General features: G+C 42.8%; 1 protein-coding gene across 1 annotated transcript; it reads left to right on the top strand.

The window, feature by feature from the left end:
* Positions 1–573: 573 nt before the first annotated feature.
* Positions 574–14,970, top strand: cmtr1 (cap methyltransferase 1). The gene is made up of 24 exons (XM_080022105.1): positions 574–643; positions 1,852–1,972; positions 2,113–2,261; positions 2,609–2,767; positions 2,962–3,054; positions 3,181–3,252; positions 3,593–3,687; positions 4,273–4,345; positions 4,441–4,639; positions 4,745–4,863; positions 4,958–5,054; positions 5,261–5,393; positions 8,585–8,764; positions 8,874–8,930; positions 9,118–9,175; positions 9,295–9,363; positions 10,486–10,617; positions 10,714–10,839; positions 10,994–11,085; positions 11,167–11,235; positions 11,504–11,551; positions 11,642–11,754; positions 13,027–13,135; positions 14,058–14,970. Exons 2-24 carry the CDS (start codon positions 1,876–1,878, stop codon positions 14,191–14,193), a joined length of 2,475 nt encoding a protein of 824 aa, XP_079878231.1. The 5' UTR covers positions 574–643; positions 1,852–1,875; the 3' UTR covers positions 14,194–14,970.
* The last annotated feature ends 111 nt before the right edge of the window (positions 14,971–15,081 follow it).

The following is a 15,081-nucleotide window of genomic DNA, read 5'->3' on the forward strand; positions in this document are numbered from 1 at the left end:
TTACCATTCTTGATTGGGATGAGTATACCATATAACACATGGTATAATAGTTGGGTTTTTTTTGTTTTATAAATAGTTTTTTATTTAATTACACTCAAATATTAAATACAATTCTAAAATAATATACAATATCCCCTTTAAATATACAATAGATATGGTTTTCTAAAAGAAATTGAATTGTTTTTCATATGGAATAATTTCATATTGTAATTTGAAATAGCATAATCATTTAACATTTAAGTTTGTTGTACCACTATTTTATTGTTATTGCTGTCATCTTTATTATTATTATTATTATTATTATTATTATTATTATGATCATTATTATTATTATTATTATTATTGTCGTTGTTGTTGTTGTTGTTTGTTTTATCTTGCTAAATAAATTGTCACAGATTTTCCTTAACAACACCTTTCCTTAACAATTTAGAATCAAGCTTTTTAAAACTATTCATTGCATATCAGTTCGGTCAAGATATGCCAAATAGGCGTTTTGGGATTATGAATTGCATTCAGGCATTAATCCGGGCATTACTTTCATGACGCCATGTACGTGGGTCCACCTCCGGCCCAGGACCCCTCCGAACTGAAACAGAACGCGGGCCAGTGTTGACATCATGTTGACATCATAGAAGTTTCGCATGTAAATATTAAAGCATGTGCATTTTGTGAATATCATTTCTGTCGCAGGATATCCGTGATTTTGTTGTGTTGCGAATCGGCCTGCGCACGATGCTGCCAAGACGAGCTAATTAGCTGCTGGCTAGCTTAACTTGCTGTCGCTGGTTGTTTCTAACAACTGCGTTATACAGAGGTAACGTTAAACACGACGAGCGACACAGAGAGCTAGTTACCTCTAGTTAAACTGTGTCGGGATTACTAACATCATCGTGTGCTTGGACATTTACTTCACTTATGTGAACGCTGCTAATTTAAATGGTTTTGCTGTAAGTGCTCGAGTGCCCACCCAAATCAAATGGCAGTTTTGCACCTTCCATATTTCCATATATATATATATATATATATATATATATATATATATATATATATATATATATTTAAACTTGCACCTTTTTTAGGTGTAAATTGTTGGTAGTTTTTTTTTGGTTCATTGTGTATTGCCTAGTTTTGCCAACGTTTTATTTATTTTTTGTTAATATTAGGCTTCTTATATTGTCATTTTTTGATTTGGAGTTTTGTTTTTTTATATTGCCAATTCGTCTATTGCTTAGTTGTGTTTTAGGTTAATTGCAGATTGCAACCCCCCCCCCCCCCCCCCTTTTTTTTTTTTTTTTTTTTTTTTTTTTTTAGTACTTATTATTGCTGCCTGTTGTTTTGATTGAGCTGCTGTAACACTGCAATTTCTCTCTGGGGATGAATAAAGAATACATCTAGCTTAAGTCTTTGGCAGGTGCCAAAAATGAATTAAATGGGAGATTTGCACATTCCGTTATTGTTTATTTTGTTACTGTTCCCAAATTCCAATCCCAATGACTCATCATTCCCGCTGCCTTACCTCCAGCAAAATAAAGCAATTAAGGGGCGGAATTACTATAATACATTTGTTGCCATGTCTATCCTGTTAGAAACTGCTCTTTATCTTGATTTGCATATGAAACTATATAGGACAGTACTGCATTTTGGAGCACTGCATAAAAGTCATGTTTCACCACAAGCTATCTGCGCCCCAAGGGAAAAATGTCCATAGAGGGACATTCTTGCTGTTATTTTCCATCATCTGCAGTTGTTTCTAAAGCCCTAACTTTCTGGTACCCCTTTTCCCTTCGTCTTCCGTGTGCCCCTGAGTAAGCACCTTAGGTCATGTATTTTTTATTCTGCTTATAATTAAAGGCCATCACCCCTGTTAATGCCAAGATGAAGCGGAGAAATGAGACGCCACTCCAGGGGTCTAAGAAGCGCGTCCATGATGCCACCTCGGACGAAGAGTCTTCCATGCTCTCCACCAGTCAAGGTGCCGGCACGCAGTCACTGCATGACTGTCCTTAACATGAAGTGATGCCGTTTAAGTTTCCAGCCCACGTTGCTCAAAAGATATTGATCGAAATGAATGAAATTGTCATAAGCATATTTTTCTGGTGACGTCCTGTCCAGATTCCAGCCGAAGTGACTCGCACAGTGACCAGGAGGACCACAGGCCAGGCTTCTCTATGTCCACTGCACCTCTCCACGTCCCAGACACGAGCGCCAACACACATGGCTCCAAGTTCTCCATGTACAACAGTGTGTCTCAGAAACTCATGGTGCGATACTAACAACCTTCCTAAAGAAATCACATATTCTATGAATTATCTATAAATAATTGTCAGCATCTATGGTTATTGTTTTATTAGTATTGTAATTATGGTTTTCATGCGTCATCCATTATCTAGTTTAGTGATTTAAAATTTTTTTTTTTTTTGAATTATGTTTTTTTTGTATATGGAGGAAATTACATACAATAAACCTTTTTTCTTTTTATTAACCCCTGTTGAATCAATAATGTTGCAGAAGCTGCTATAATAGCTGACCTGTATCACTGTGTGGGCCACTTGACTAGATTGCTTTGGCTGCAAATAAAAAACGTCTCCTTCACTTTCTTTGCTTTTAGGCCAAGATGGGCTTTCGTGAGGGCGATGGTCTGGGGAAGTTTGGCCAGGGGCGCAAGGAGATTGTGGAGGCCTCAACCCAGCGAGGGCGAAGGGGTCTCGGCCTCACGCTGCAGGGTTTCCAGGGAGAGCTCAATATCGACTGGCAAGACGAACCTGAGGTAGAACATAGTAAAAATGACTTGCGTTTACAGATTTAGATATATTTAAAGTATCTGAGAATAATTATTGCAAATTCACCATTTCTGATGTTTATCATTATCCATGCCTGTTATCGCTCCCCCCGTTCTCTTACCTTTCTTCATTTTTTTTGTTTCAACCCCCCCCTCTCTCTTCCCTCTGTTTGTTTCTCTAGCCCAGTGCTGTAGAGAAGGTCGACTGGTTCCCAGAATGCTCCGCACAGATCCCAGACACAGACGAGCTGAAGAAATGGATGACATTGGGAGAGGTACCCACACATGCATGAGATATATCTGGAAATATGTGCAGCCTCATATTTGTGCAGTGTTATTGATCCTCTCTAATCTAATCTCATCTGGCGTTATTTTGTTTTCGCCTCTGTTGTTGCTCACAGCGGAAATTAAAGATCGAGGATGAGACAGAGTTTTGCACTGAAGATCTCCTGCACACCGTGCTGAGGTGCAAGGTGTGTTGATTTTTAGTTTCCAAGGAACCACCTGAATGAACAGTTTTGTAAAGTGACTGAACAGTTTAATCTATATGCAAAATGGCAGTATGATTGATGACAGGACAAAAAATTTTTTAAATGGGAAGTTCTGCATTACTGAAAACCAGTGTGGAGCGCCTGTTTTGGAGCAGTTTTTGTGCATAAGTAGATATTTCAATGGATTTGATTTTATGTAATAAAAAACACACTTAAAATAGTAATTACTTTTCAAGAGACATAAAACAGAGGTTTTTCAGGAACAGCCGGGTGGCAGAGCTCGCTTTTAACCAGAACCATGTTGTCTGTCTGCTCTGATCAGACGGTGTTTGACAACCTGGAGGGCGAGGAGATGAGGAGAGCCAGGACACGCTCCAACGCCTACGAGACCATCCGAGGAGCCTTCTTCCTCAATAGGTCAGCCTTTTTGGGGGGTGTCACTGCTCATCATAGGCCTCACAATTCTGCTACGTTTCTGAACGGTAAATTGGGTGCATTTATATAGTGCTTTTCTAGTCATATTACTCAAAGCGCTTTACAGTTTAAAGCTGCTTTCACACATGAACTCCAGACAATGTCCAGATAATCTGATGTCAATCTGGTGTCCGGATAATAATTCTATGATGTCAATCTGGCGGATAATCATTGTCCGGAGTTGCCCTTTCACACATGTAGCACACAACCGGAGATTGTCCGTGTCAGATGTGTTTACACCTACTGGAAATACTCAGTTTGGTTCAGGCGAGGGGCGGAGTCTGGGTAGAGCATGCAGGAGGCAGGACATCGCGCATGTCGCTGCGGAGTTTACAGCACACCCAAGATGGCGGACGGGGCTACGGACTTATCTTCTTTTGCATTAATACTCCATGTATTTGGACGTATCCGCAATATAAACTAAAGAGTGAAAAGGAATTTAAAGGAAACCAGAATGGAGTACGAAGCAGCTACCTGCTGCCGTTTCAGAGGCAATAACAAGACATCTCCTGTGTTTGTTGTCTTTAGAGCAGCTATGAAAATGGCCAACATCGACCACTGCTTCGACCACATTTTCTCCAACCCAAAGGATTCACAAGGGGTGAGCTGCCATGTTGTATTTTGAACCCTTCTTGAGCATCAGCCAGTACTGCAATTTTGTATGAAACAGACAGAAAATATCTCCTGGATATCTAGAAATCTTTGACGAGGGAGCATGACGGGGAGCTGCTGTACTTCGGCGACATCTGCGCCGGGCCCGGAGGCTTTTCGGAGTACGTGCTGTGGAGGAGGCGCTGGCATGCCAAGGGGTTCGGCATGACGCTCAAAGGACCCTGCGACTTCAAGCTAGAGGACTTCTACGCCGCGCCGAGTGAGCTCTTCGAGCCATACTACGGTACGGACACTCTGCAGTTATACTGGAAAGATCTATTGGAGGGGAAGAGGGAAACCAGCTTTCCACTATGACATTGTAAAGAGTTGTTCCCTCTGGATGTCGTAGGTGAAGGAGGCGTGGACGGCGATGGAGACGTCACCCGCCCTGAGAACGTGAGCGCCTTCCGCAACTTTGTCATGGAGAGCACGGAGAGAAGGGGGCTGCACTTCCTCATGGCTGACGGGGTGAGGCTCATTTTTTTACATGTCTATTTGTAGATTTTAGAAACATGGGATGTTGATTTGTGAGTAATGTTTGGGTCCTTGTGGGCGCAAAAAGGGTTTTTCTGTGGAAGGTCAGGAGAACATCCAGGAGATCCTCAGCAAGCAGCTGCTGCTCTGCCAGTTCCTCACCGCGATGTCGACGCTCAGGACCGGTACGTAACTGCTGGTGTCGTTTTTGTCAGAAAGCAAGAGAGACTGAGTGATAGAATACAGATACAGAGGATAACCCCAAGCTCCCGAGAGAAAGGGGATTGTATAATGTTCACTTTTTCAAACAAAGGTCTCTTGTTTATCCGTCGGTTATAGTATTTGACCCTCAGGTGGAGGTTTTCACAGTGGTGTCCTTTGTGTCCACCAGGTGGTCATTTTATATGCAAGACCTTTGACCTGTTCACTCCGTTCAGCGTGGGTCTGGTCTACCTGCTCTACCTCTCCTTTGAGAGGGTCTCCCTCTTCAAGCCGGTGACCAGCCGGCCTGCCAACTCCGAGAGGTAAGCCCCATCTGGGTGGCTGTGGGTCACATCTAAGCATGTGTAGGACATTACCTTTCCATTTTCACGCCTATTAGGGATTTTTTGGGACCTAAAACCCCAATTGTAAAATAAAAGGGATCTGAGTTACAGAATTGGGTTTGAGAAGCAGGTCAGAAGTTGTTTGATAGTAATACTCTTACTGAATTAAAGGGGGGATAGACAATTGTTCAACACCACCCCCCCCACCGCATTTTCAAGTGGTATTATTGTTTGCACTGCTGTCGCAAAGACAACTCGATCGCGTCACGTTTACCTTAGAGCCAAGTTCTGTGTAAGAAATGTGTAGCTGTCAACCCTCCCATTTTTCTTTGGATTTTCCTGCATTTTTCCCTTTTTCCCTGCTATCCTCTCGTTTTTTGGGGTTTTTTTTCTCCCCCCGGAACTTTAACCTTTAAAAAAAAAAACGGTCGGCTGCGCCGCCGACCTTAGCTGTTTCGTCTCCACTGGTGAGGGCAGAAAAATACGCACAACAGGCACTTTGTCCCTGCCTGGTACTTAACAACGCGATCCCTGCTCAACTGCGTGATCCGCTGTGCGTCCCCGTTCCTCCAAACAAAACCAATAATAACAATGTGTTTGTATTTATCGTAGATGTATTTTTTTAGAGGGGTCGCGATTCTCCAAATCCACGATTCAACATGACTTTCGATTTTAAGGTCACAATTCGATTTTCGATTACACATATTTTTGTGTTTATTTTTTTAAACGTTGCAATTTTTTTTTTTTTTAGCCCTTGACGGCTAGCCATTGTTAGACTATCCAGTTTTGATTTGTGAAGAAAAACACTTGTTTCTCAATAAGTAACTTTGAGTCCAGTCACATTAAATCGTTATAAATAATGTTATTTTTTTTAAGTGGAATAATTAAAAACAAAATATTTCATACAATTTCATAGTTAAAAGAAATGCTTGGTAGCCCTAAGAGTCGGCTCTTTTCAGTGAGCCGGGAAAAGGACTTTTTTCCTAATTCTACTCATCATATCACAGCATCATGTTCCGTTTAACATTATTATCTTATGCTACTCTTATTGAAGCGCGTACCGGTGTGTACCGGCACTTCTCACAAGCTGCCGGTCTCTGTTCTGCCCTCTCAAGTGGACCGATCAACTGGACATATTGTAAAATATCATATTTTATTAAATGGGAGCACACTTTTTCTTCTTCTTAAAATTATTAGAACGCACAAGTTGCAAACTCTGGCGTCAGCAGCTCAAGCTTCGGTTGCCCCCCCCCCACACAATGTAAACGCTGTGGTATAAATACTGTAATGCGTAGCCTCTTGTGGTTATTAGTGAAAACCCCGTCACATCAGGAATTGGCTGTGAAATTCCTTTGTGTGTCTTTGTGAGTTGGCTGGTAGTGGTGCTGAAGCCATAGATGGTCATTACTAATTATGTCTACTTTGCCTTGTGGCTTTTGGAAAACTGCGCTAGATCTGTATTTTGTGGAACGGTTTGGCAGAATTGTAGAAATAAACTAGGATGCTTGACAGTGGTGGACTCCGGGAGCGGTCACAAATGCTGGGGTTATGGGGAAGAGATGGCAATTTCGACACGGAAGATGGCTAACTTTTCAGCACTCCCGGTTTGGATGCAGCGTTTTAAACCATGTTTGGAACATATGCGAAACCTGCATTTTAAAAGGGCGGGAATGTTTCCCGGGTATTGAGAAGGGATATGTCTCAATGATTGATCCCGGCCACTAAATTATTTTCAAAAAGAAAAACTTTCAATGAAATTGTTCTGAATAATGAATATTTATTCATATAAATGTTTTATTGCACTGGGGGAATTTGTGTTATGCACAAATGGTATGTCATACAAGAACTATAAGAAATATTCATTATATCGTACAAGAACTGACGAGTACCTGCCCTCTGATACTCTTGGTGCGCGGGTGCTCATCGCTGGGAGGTCGGGCTGTGGGTGGGGCTCCGTCTGCCGCCCTCTGTTCCGTAGTCCGTATGCTCGGCGGCTGGGGGCTGACCAAGGGCCTGATGGGGGCGCGGAGCTACCCGGCATGGCGGAGGTGCATTGCGGACCGCTCTGCGCCCTTGGCTGATCGCTGTAGACCAGGTACGGGAGGTGCGCGCGCTGGGGCACGCTTGGGTCTGGGGGGAGGGGGTCTGCGTGGTTGCTCCCCGGCCTGCTGCGCCCCTGGATTGACGAGCCGCCTGCCTGTGGGGCAGGCGGCTCGCGCGGGGTGTCGGTCTGTCGCCGTGGGGCCGGGATCCGGGCCTGCGGTCCATGCCTTGCGCCCGTGGCCCGGGTTCTGTGCCGGCAGCTGCGCCTTGTGCCTGCACCTGGGGGTTGGTATGGTTGTTGTTGGTTGGAGTCTCCTCGTGCTCCCTGGGACTGCGTAAGGCTCCTCAGGGCTGGGCTCGGGGTTGCTCCACGGCCCTCTGGCTTCTCTGGGGGCCCGGAGGTCTTCTGAGGCCGCAGGGCAGGGTACTCGGGCTTTCCTGCAGCCGTAGGGTGTCAACAGGGTTGCGAGTTCGGGGGGGCTTCGGGGCCCTTTCCGCTGCTTGGAGGCGCCGCGACATAATACCGACCTTCTACACAAGTACCAATTATGATAAGTCATTTACACTCACCGGTGGACATCTTACACACACACACACACACACACACACACACACATACACACACACAAATACGGCGGTCCCATCACATACGCACACACCACCACACCTGCTTCGAGTGCACCCCAGCACCCTCCTGGTTGCATTCCTCTCCTTTCCTCCCTCATTTACTGCCATAATTATGAGAACTTGAACTCCACTTGCACACTAACTCTGTCCTGGATGCAATGGCATACAAATACTCTGTGTTGTATGCCCAGCATGCTGACAGCACAGGTTTGAAAAAAAAAAAAAAAAAAAAGAACTGACGGTTTGATTGTATCTGAATGAAAACTATTAACTGTTATACTGTAGGTATTGGGTTTGGGAAAAGGGAGCGGTCAACACACTTAACGACTGTAATATCAGCTTCTGCCAGTAGATGGCAGTTTTGAACCAGCCGTTTGGAAACGTTTCAAAACAGTTATTTGAAGTTTTGAATTTGCCATCCCTATTTTCCAGGGCCTTGATATGGAATTGTGAAGCGCTACACACATGAATTCTGCGTCTCCCTCTTCCGCCGCCTGTAGGTACATAGTGTGCCGCGGCCTCAAGCCGGGCTCCGACCCCATCCGAGAGCACATGTTCAAGATCAACCTGAAGCTCAACCAGCTGAAGACCACCGACTCGGACGTAAAAGAAGTAGTTCCGCTGGCCGTCATTCGGGACGACACCGACTTCTACCGCTGCATGGTCAACTCCAACGAGAGGTACAGACACCCAGTGAACGATGGCCGCAAAGGCCCCAAATGGTTGCACGTCCCACCTGAAGGGGCGGAGCAGGGGGCAGGTTTCTGACGAATGGATCTCTCCTTACAGCCACTGTGCCGTTCAGATCAAGGCCTTGGCCAAGATCCACGCCTACGTCCTAGACCCGTGAGTCACTTCTCGCCCACTTCATCTCCGTTTGTTTCAGTGTTTCTCAATGTGTGTTATTGATTCTGTGTCTGTGTGTGTGTGTGTGTGTGTGTGTGTGTGTGTGTGTGTGTGTGTGTGTGTGTGTGTGTGTGTGTGTGTGTGTGTGTGTGTGTGTGTGTGTGTGTGTGTGTGTGAGTGTGTCCAGAGCTCTGTCAGAGTCGAGGCAGGCCGAGATCAGGAAGGACTGTATGAAACTCTGGGGGGTGAGTGAGGACAACTCACACACTGGAATTAAGATGAATTATTCCTTTTTCGGTTTCATCCTCAGTGATTCTTCCATTCTCGTGTTTCTACTAAAGAAAAAAATTCTTGTCATTTCCAGATTCCTGATAAGGCCAGAGTCACCCCTGCTTCCTCAGACCCCAAGTCAAAATTTTATGAATTGATTAAGGTCAGCTTGTATTCTGGAAAATGTTTTGATAGGAAACCTTTATTTTTCAACAGTGGTACAATAATTATTTTTGATAAACAAGAATTACGCAAACCTTATTTTCTTGGATAGATGCACAATTTAAAAACTTTAAACCTTCATCATTGCAGTCCAACGGGGCCACGATTTTGTCTCTAAAATCCATGATAAATGTCCTTTTGAAAGACATGAAGCTCAAAACAGTCAAGTGTCCTCAATTAGTCACGGTTCTTACCAGGTCCTAGAAGTACTTGAATTTTGCCCTCAGTACCTTGAAAATAGCCTATTTTGCGCTGAAGTGCTTGAATGGTCCTTGAAAGAATTTTGATCATTGAAAACTAGTGATATTCCCCTGGTTTTGTCATTGAAATCGTAACATAATCAAAATGTTCCACAATCGCTTTTACGACATCAATTATCCAAGTTAAATGTCAATTTAATCCAGCATGTTTGGAAAAAGACACTTATGATAATAGAAAGATATATAGTAGATATACTCATAAATAATAGAGACTAGCATTAAATTATATTTTAATTAATAAATATCACATTGAAAATGTATTATATGTATTATATTATTTATTAAACAGTGCTTGAAAAAGGACTTGAAAGTCCTTGAATTTCATTTTGTAATGGCAGAATAAACCCTGGTGATTGTATCAGATTGTGTAACGGAAACACATTTCACATTTGTGAAATGTAATGTTCTGACATCGCATCACAAAAGGTTTATCTGTCCCCTCGTTAAGCTGCGGTCCTTTACTTTGTGGAACATTATAGTATGCTTCAGTCTACTGAGAACTTCCCGTTTTCTGGAAGAACATTTATCTTGGTTTTCCAAGCACTATCCTTTAAGCTTTAAACCTCAAGCGTTCTGATTTGCTGCTCTGCCCTGGTAACTGAGAGGCTGGCGGTGGGGAAATAAGAAGCCAACTATTCATTCGACCAAGCTGGTAACTCATGCGTCCTAACCGAGCAACCCACTGGATCGGGCACTGGCTAGGCTGGTAACTAGCCTAGCCAGTACCCTTCCTTGCGCCATACCCCTGATGTTCCTGAATCTGTGTCCCCATCAGACCCCCTTTTGCCTCTCATCCACTTCAGAGCTCCGACGTGGAGTCGTTCCAGCGTAAACTCACCCCGCTCAACTCCAGCACGCTGGACAAGGTGCAGCACGTCCTGGACTTCCGGTGTATCGTGGGGGGAGGAGAGCAGATCTTCCTGCTGGGGCTGGGGGTGAGTCCCGGCTCCCGGAAAACACCGCTTTCAACGCGACCAAACATATTTGCTGCTGTTATTTTATTTGAGCCCTGGCTTTCGAACCTCACGCAGAAATCCCAGATCTACACTTGGGACGGCAAGCTGCCCCTGCGCTGGAGAAAACTGGAGAGCTTCAAGCTGGAGCTGCCCAGAGAGACTCTGCTGAGCGTGGAGATCATCCAGGAGCTCAAAGGAGAGGTGAGGAGGACAAAAGAGGAGGCGTGAAGAACTTGATAACTAGAGAAAAGAAAAAAATATTTTTATATATCTCTATGATTCTGTTGAATCTATGTTCCTTATTAGACACGTTGTGGTTCTGGGTCCGTAAACACTTAATTTGTTTTGTTCTCAGGGAAAAGCTCAGCGCAGAATCGCTGCTGTTCATGTTCTCGATGCCCTCATCCTCAATGGCACGGATGTCCGAGATCAACACTTCAACCAACGGTAAGAACATTCGCGCAGTGCAGGCTCCACAATACAAGTCTGTCACAAACAACTATTTGTTGTAACCGCGTCTGTTCGCAGAATTCAAATGGCAGAAAAGTTTGTGAAGGCCGTGTCGAAGCCCAGCAGACCTGACATGAACCCTATCAGGTGACAAAACATGATCTACTACTTAATTTCCATTTAAAGAAAACAGGAAAAAAACAACCCTTAAAGAATCTGAAAAGGTTAAGCGATCTCGTACAAAAATGTTCTATTAGTTGCCAATTTTCTTTTATTTAACATAGCTGGTAGTCGATGGTCGTCGAGTAACCTCCCAAAATGTTGACCACACCTATTCATTTAGATAGCAAAAATGACCTCAGTGACTATAAAACACAAAGATGAAGGGTTCTATCTTTGTTCTTCACTTCCCCAGGGTGAAGGAGGTCTACAGGCTGGAAGAAATGGAGAAGATCTTCGTCAGGTACAGAACAAGATGGCTGCCGTTTGGACACGGTGAATCCCTGTGCACCTCTGAAGGGAGCATGACACCTGTGTGTCTGTTTGCACCTAGGCTGGAGATGAAGGTGACCAAGAGTTCAGGAGGGGTCCCCCGCCTGTCCTACACCGGCAGAGACGACAGACACTTCCTGCCGACAGGTTTATACATTATCAAGACTGTGAACGGTCAGTGAGTCATCGAAATAAGAAAAGTGAATGAAAAAACTATGAAATTACTACTTATATGCCTGTATAGCTCTACTACACTTTCCCTTTTGGACCCAATGTGGCAGGGGCTTAGCCTGCACCTATTGATGTCTTTTCAACCCCCAGTGGTTGAGTTTTTTCCTCAATAGCTTATAACCAGGTCCTTGAGATGCTTGAATTCTATCCTCAGAAATACAGGAATGTACTGGAATACCTTGAAAATAGCTTATTTTGTGCTGTAGTGCTTGAAAAGTCCTGGAAAAAAAGTGATCATTGAAAACCTGTGATATTTGTCCTGGTTTTGTTATTCAAATGGTAACGTGATTACATTTTTTTTCATTCCAGAATCGCTTTTATGACGTGGCCAGGAAATGTTAAATGAATCCCGCATGGTTGGAAATAGACTTATTATAGTAGATGATGATGAGAGTAATAATAGATATATTATAGATATAATAATATACATGATAGACAATGAGACTAAGGTTTTATTATGTTTTAATTAATAGAGATCACATTGAAAATAGATTCTATTTGTTTTATGTGAAGTACTTGAAAAAAAAAAATTGTGTTCCAAAGGTACTTGAAAGTCCTGGTGGCTCAACCGGATGAGTGCGCTTACCATATAGTCGAAACGCATGCAGCAACCTGGGTTTGAATCCTGCAGTTATTTGCTGCATGTCTCTCCCTCTCTCTACCCCCATTTCCCGTCTCTCTCTAGGATTAAAAAAAAAAAAGTGCCTAAAGATATAATATTTTAAAAAGTCCTTGAATTTCATTTTGAAATGCGACAATAAACCTTGCTTAGAATAGAGATTCCTCAAGCATATCAAGATTCAAGTGGTTATTTGTCCCATACATATACATAGGGTCATACATATATGCAGTGGAATGTCACAACGTCAATAAGCTCAATAAGCTCTAAAAATACTAAATATACTAAAATGTACATAACCGGCCCACATTACTTGGCTGGATTAATGAAAAACAAAAAGAACACAAAATAATCCTTAAAAACTCGTCAGCGTGTCCACTGAAAAGTGCGCCTGGGTGATGCGTTCAAGGTCCAGCGAGGCGTCGGAAAAATAGAAGCCGTGCAATGGTAATGACTCAGGGAAATACCACAATGTTTCTCGTATTTCATGGAAACATTACCGACTGAAAATGTAATCCAGCTGTTGTGACCTTCATCTGGGTTTTGGGTTTTTCAATCTGACCTGATGCCAACTGTCCTCCTTTTCTGTCTCTCAGAACCGTGGACGATGGCGTACAGCAAGAACCAGAAAAAGAAGTTCTTCTTCAATAAGACCACCAAGGAGTCCACCTTCAGCCTGCCGCCGAGCTCCGTCGCCCCCTTTCAGTACGTACATGCTGCTCATTATCTGGATTGAGTGTTTGAAAATAACAGATAATATTCAGTATATAGTCGAAGGAATTCTGTGTCACAGTTCACAAATAGATAAAACAAAATCCACAAATCTGTAACAAGATTTTTAAAGGCCAAAAAATGTTGGATTTATAGAATTATTTTAATATTTTCATGTTTTTATCAGTTACAACTTTCAATTTCCACAAGTGAATCAACCATTTGAATGGGTAGTTACGCATTTAAAAGTTTTAAGTGATAAATGTATGAAGATATATTCTATAATATGTAGTATATATGATATTTTAATTGAATTAAATGTATTCAATTATATAAAATTATCTATTTGTAAAAGTTTACACAAGACATTATTAGTGGACAGAGAGGGATATTTATCTTTCCTCTTTTTTTCATTGTAAAATACATTATAAATACAGATTTGTGGATGTCATATTTATTGGTGAATTGTGATACAAAATTCCTTCCGTTAATATTTAAGTCTGAACTAGGTATTTAAGAGTAGTTTAGAAATGGACTCTTTTAATTTAAATAAATGTAGCAGAATTAATTAATATGTGATTAAGTATATTTTCCCTTACGACTATCAAATTCTTAAAATACGCATTCAAATGGTTGATTCACTTGTGGAAGTTGAAAGTTGCAAGTAATAAAAACATGAAAATATTTAAAAAATATATTTGTTTACGTTTTTTTCTTTTTTAAATACATAAGAAATACAGTCTTGTGGCTGTCATTACATTCATTTGCGAATTGTCAATTGTGATACAGAATTTCTTCCTTAATATACACTATAAGTCTGCATTAATAATGAACGTCTTGTTTGGAAAAGGACTGTTTCATTTTACACAACCAATTTCTAACCACTGTGACTGCACTCGTTGTGTTTGGCCCCCAGCGTCTGTCATTCGGAGCGGCTTTTCTGGGCGTGGGTGGACGGGGTCATAGTTCACGACTCCCAGACCCGGGTCGACCCCGGGAAGCTGTCCAAGGACGAAGTGCTGTACTTCATCCACCAGAAATACCAGCCCTGAAAGGACGGCGTGGCCCCCCCTGGGAGCGCGGTCCGCACCACGCGGGCCCCCTGGCAGAATGTGCCTTTTCGGCTTTTTGGAAACACTGGGAGTCGTCGTTCCAAGCGACGAACATTGCCCGAGGATCTTGAGAGAACGTGGCCGCTGTCGCCACCGTGTTGGATCGCATGTCCCCGCTGATAGTTTTAAGGTTTTCCCCATCAATGCTGTGTGTGTGTGCGTGTGCGTGTGCGTGTGCGTGCGTGTGTGCGTGCGTGTGTGTGTGTGCGTGCCATCTACGAGAAGACACCTACAACTCGGAGCAACGTATACACTTGTATAATTCATGTCTTTCTTGAGCTATATTTGTGAATTTCTACGAAAAAGTGGTTTTGTTTTGTTTTTGTTGTTGGTCTTTTTTGTTGTTGTTTTTTTTTTGTTCCGGGACTTGTCCAATCACTTTTTCAAATGCCAAAGGGTTACTTTTTAATACTTAAATAAAATCTCCGAACCGTAGTTGGGATCTAAATGCAACGACCAGACAAATGTTAATGAAATCCACCCAGGCCTCGCCCTCCTCCCCGTCTTCTCCTTTGGTCAATGTCGTGACTGTGTCCTTTTTATCTTTTTGCGTTCCCTCCTTGGTGAAATGTCGTTCCGAGATGTGTCGCCCCCCCCCGCCCCCCCCCCCCGAGCATCATTCATTTGGGACTTTGTTACTGCGGAATAAACTTGGGTTTGAAAGTTGTAGAGGTCAAAGGTGAACCTATTCTATGCACTCTATACAACCTATCAATAAAGCAGCTTTACATGAATAAAATAAAAAATAAAAATCGATGCAATATCTGCTGGAGTCGTCAATATGACGTTTAGGTTGTGATGCAAGGAGGACGCAACTGTTCGTCTCGA

This window comes from Zeus faber, assembly GCF_960531495.2.
Source record: "Zeus faber genome assembly, chromosome: 2".
NCBI classification, from domain to species: domain Eukaryota; kingdom Metazoa; phylum Chordata; class Actinopteri; order Zeiformes; family Zeidae; genus Zeus; species Zeus faber.

Excerpts from the sequence above, each read along its gene's own strand:
- cmtr1 (XM_080022105.1), top strand. The coding sequence starts at position 1,876 with ATGAAGCGGAGAAATGAGACGCCACTCCAGGGGTCTAAGAAGCGCGTC. Across the intron at positions 4,346-4,440 it reads ACCCAAAGGATTCACAAGGG|AAATCTTTGACGAGGGAGCA; the intron begins GTGAGCTGCCAT and ends CTGGATATCTAG. Across the intron at positions 5,055-5,260 it reads GATGTCGACGCTCAGGACCG|GTGGTCATTTTATATGCAAG; the intron begins GTACGTAACTGC and ends TGTGTCCACCAG.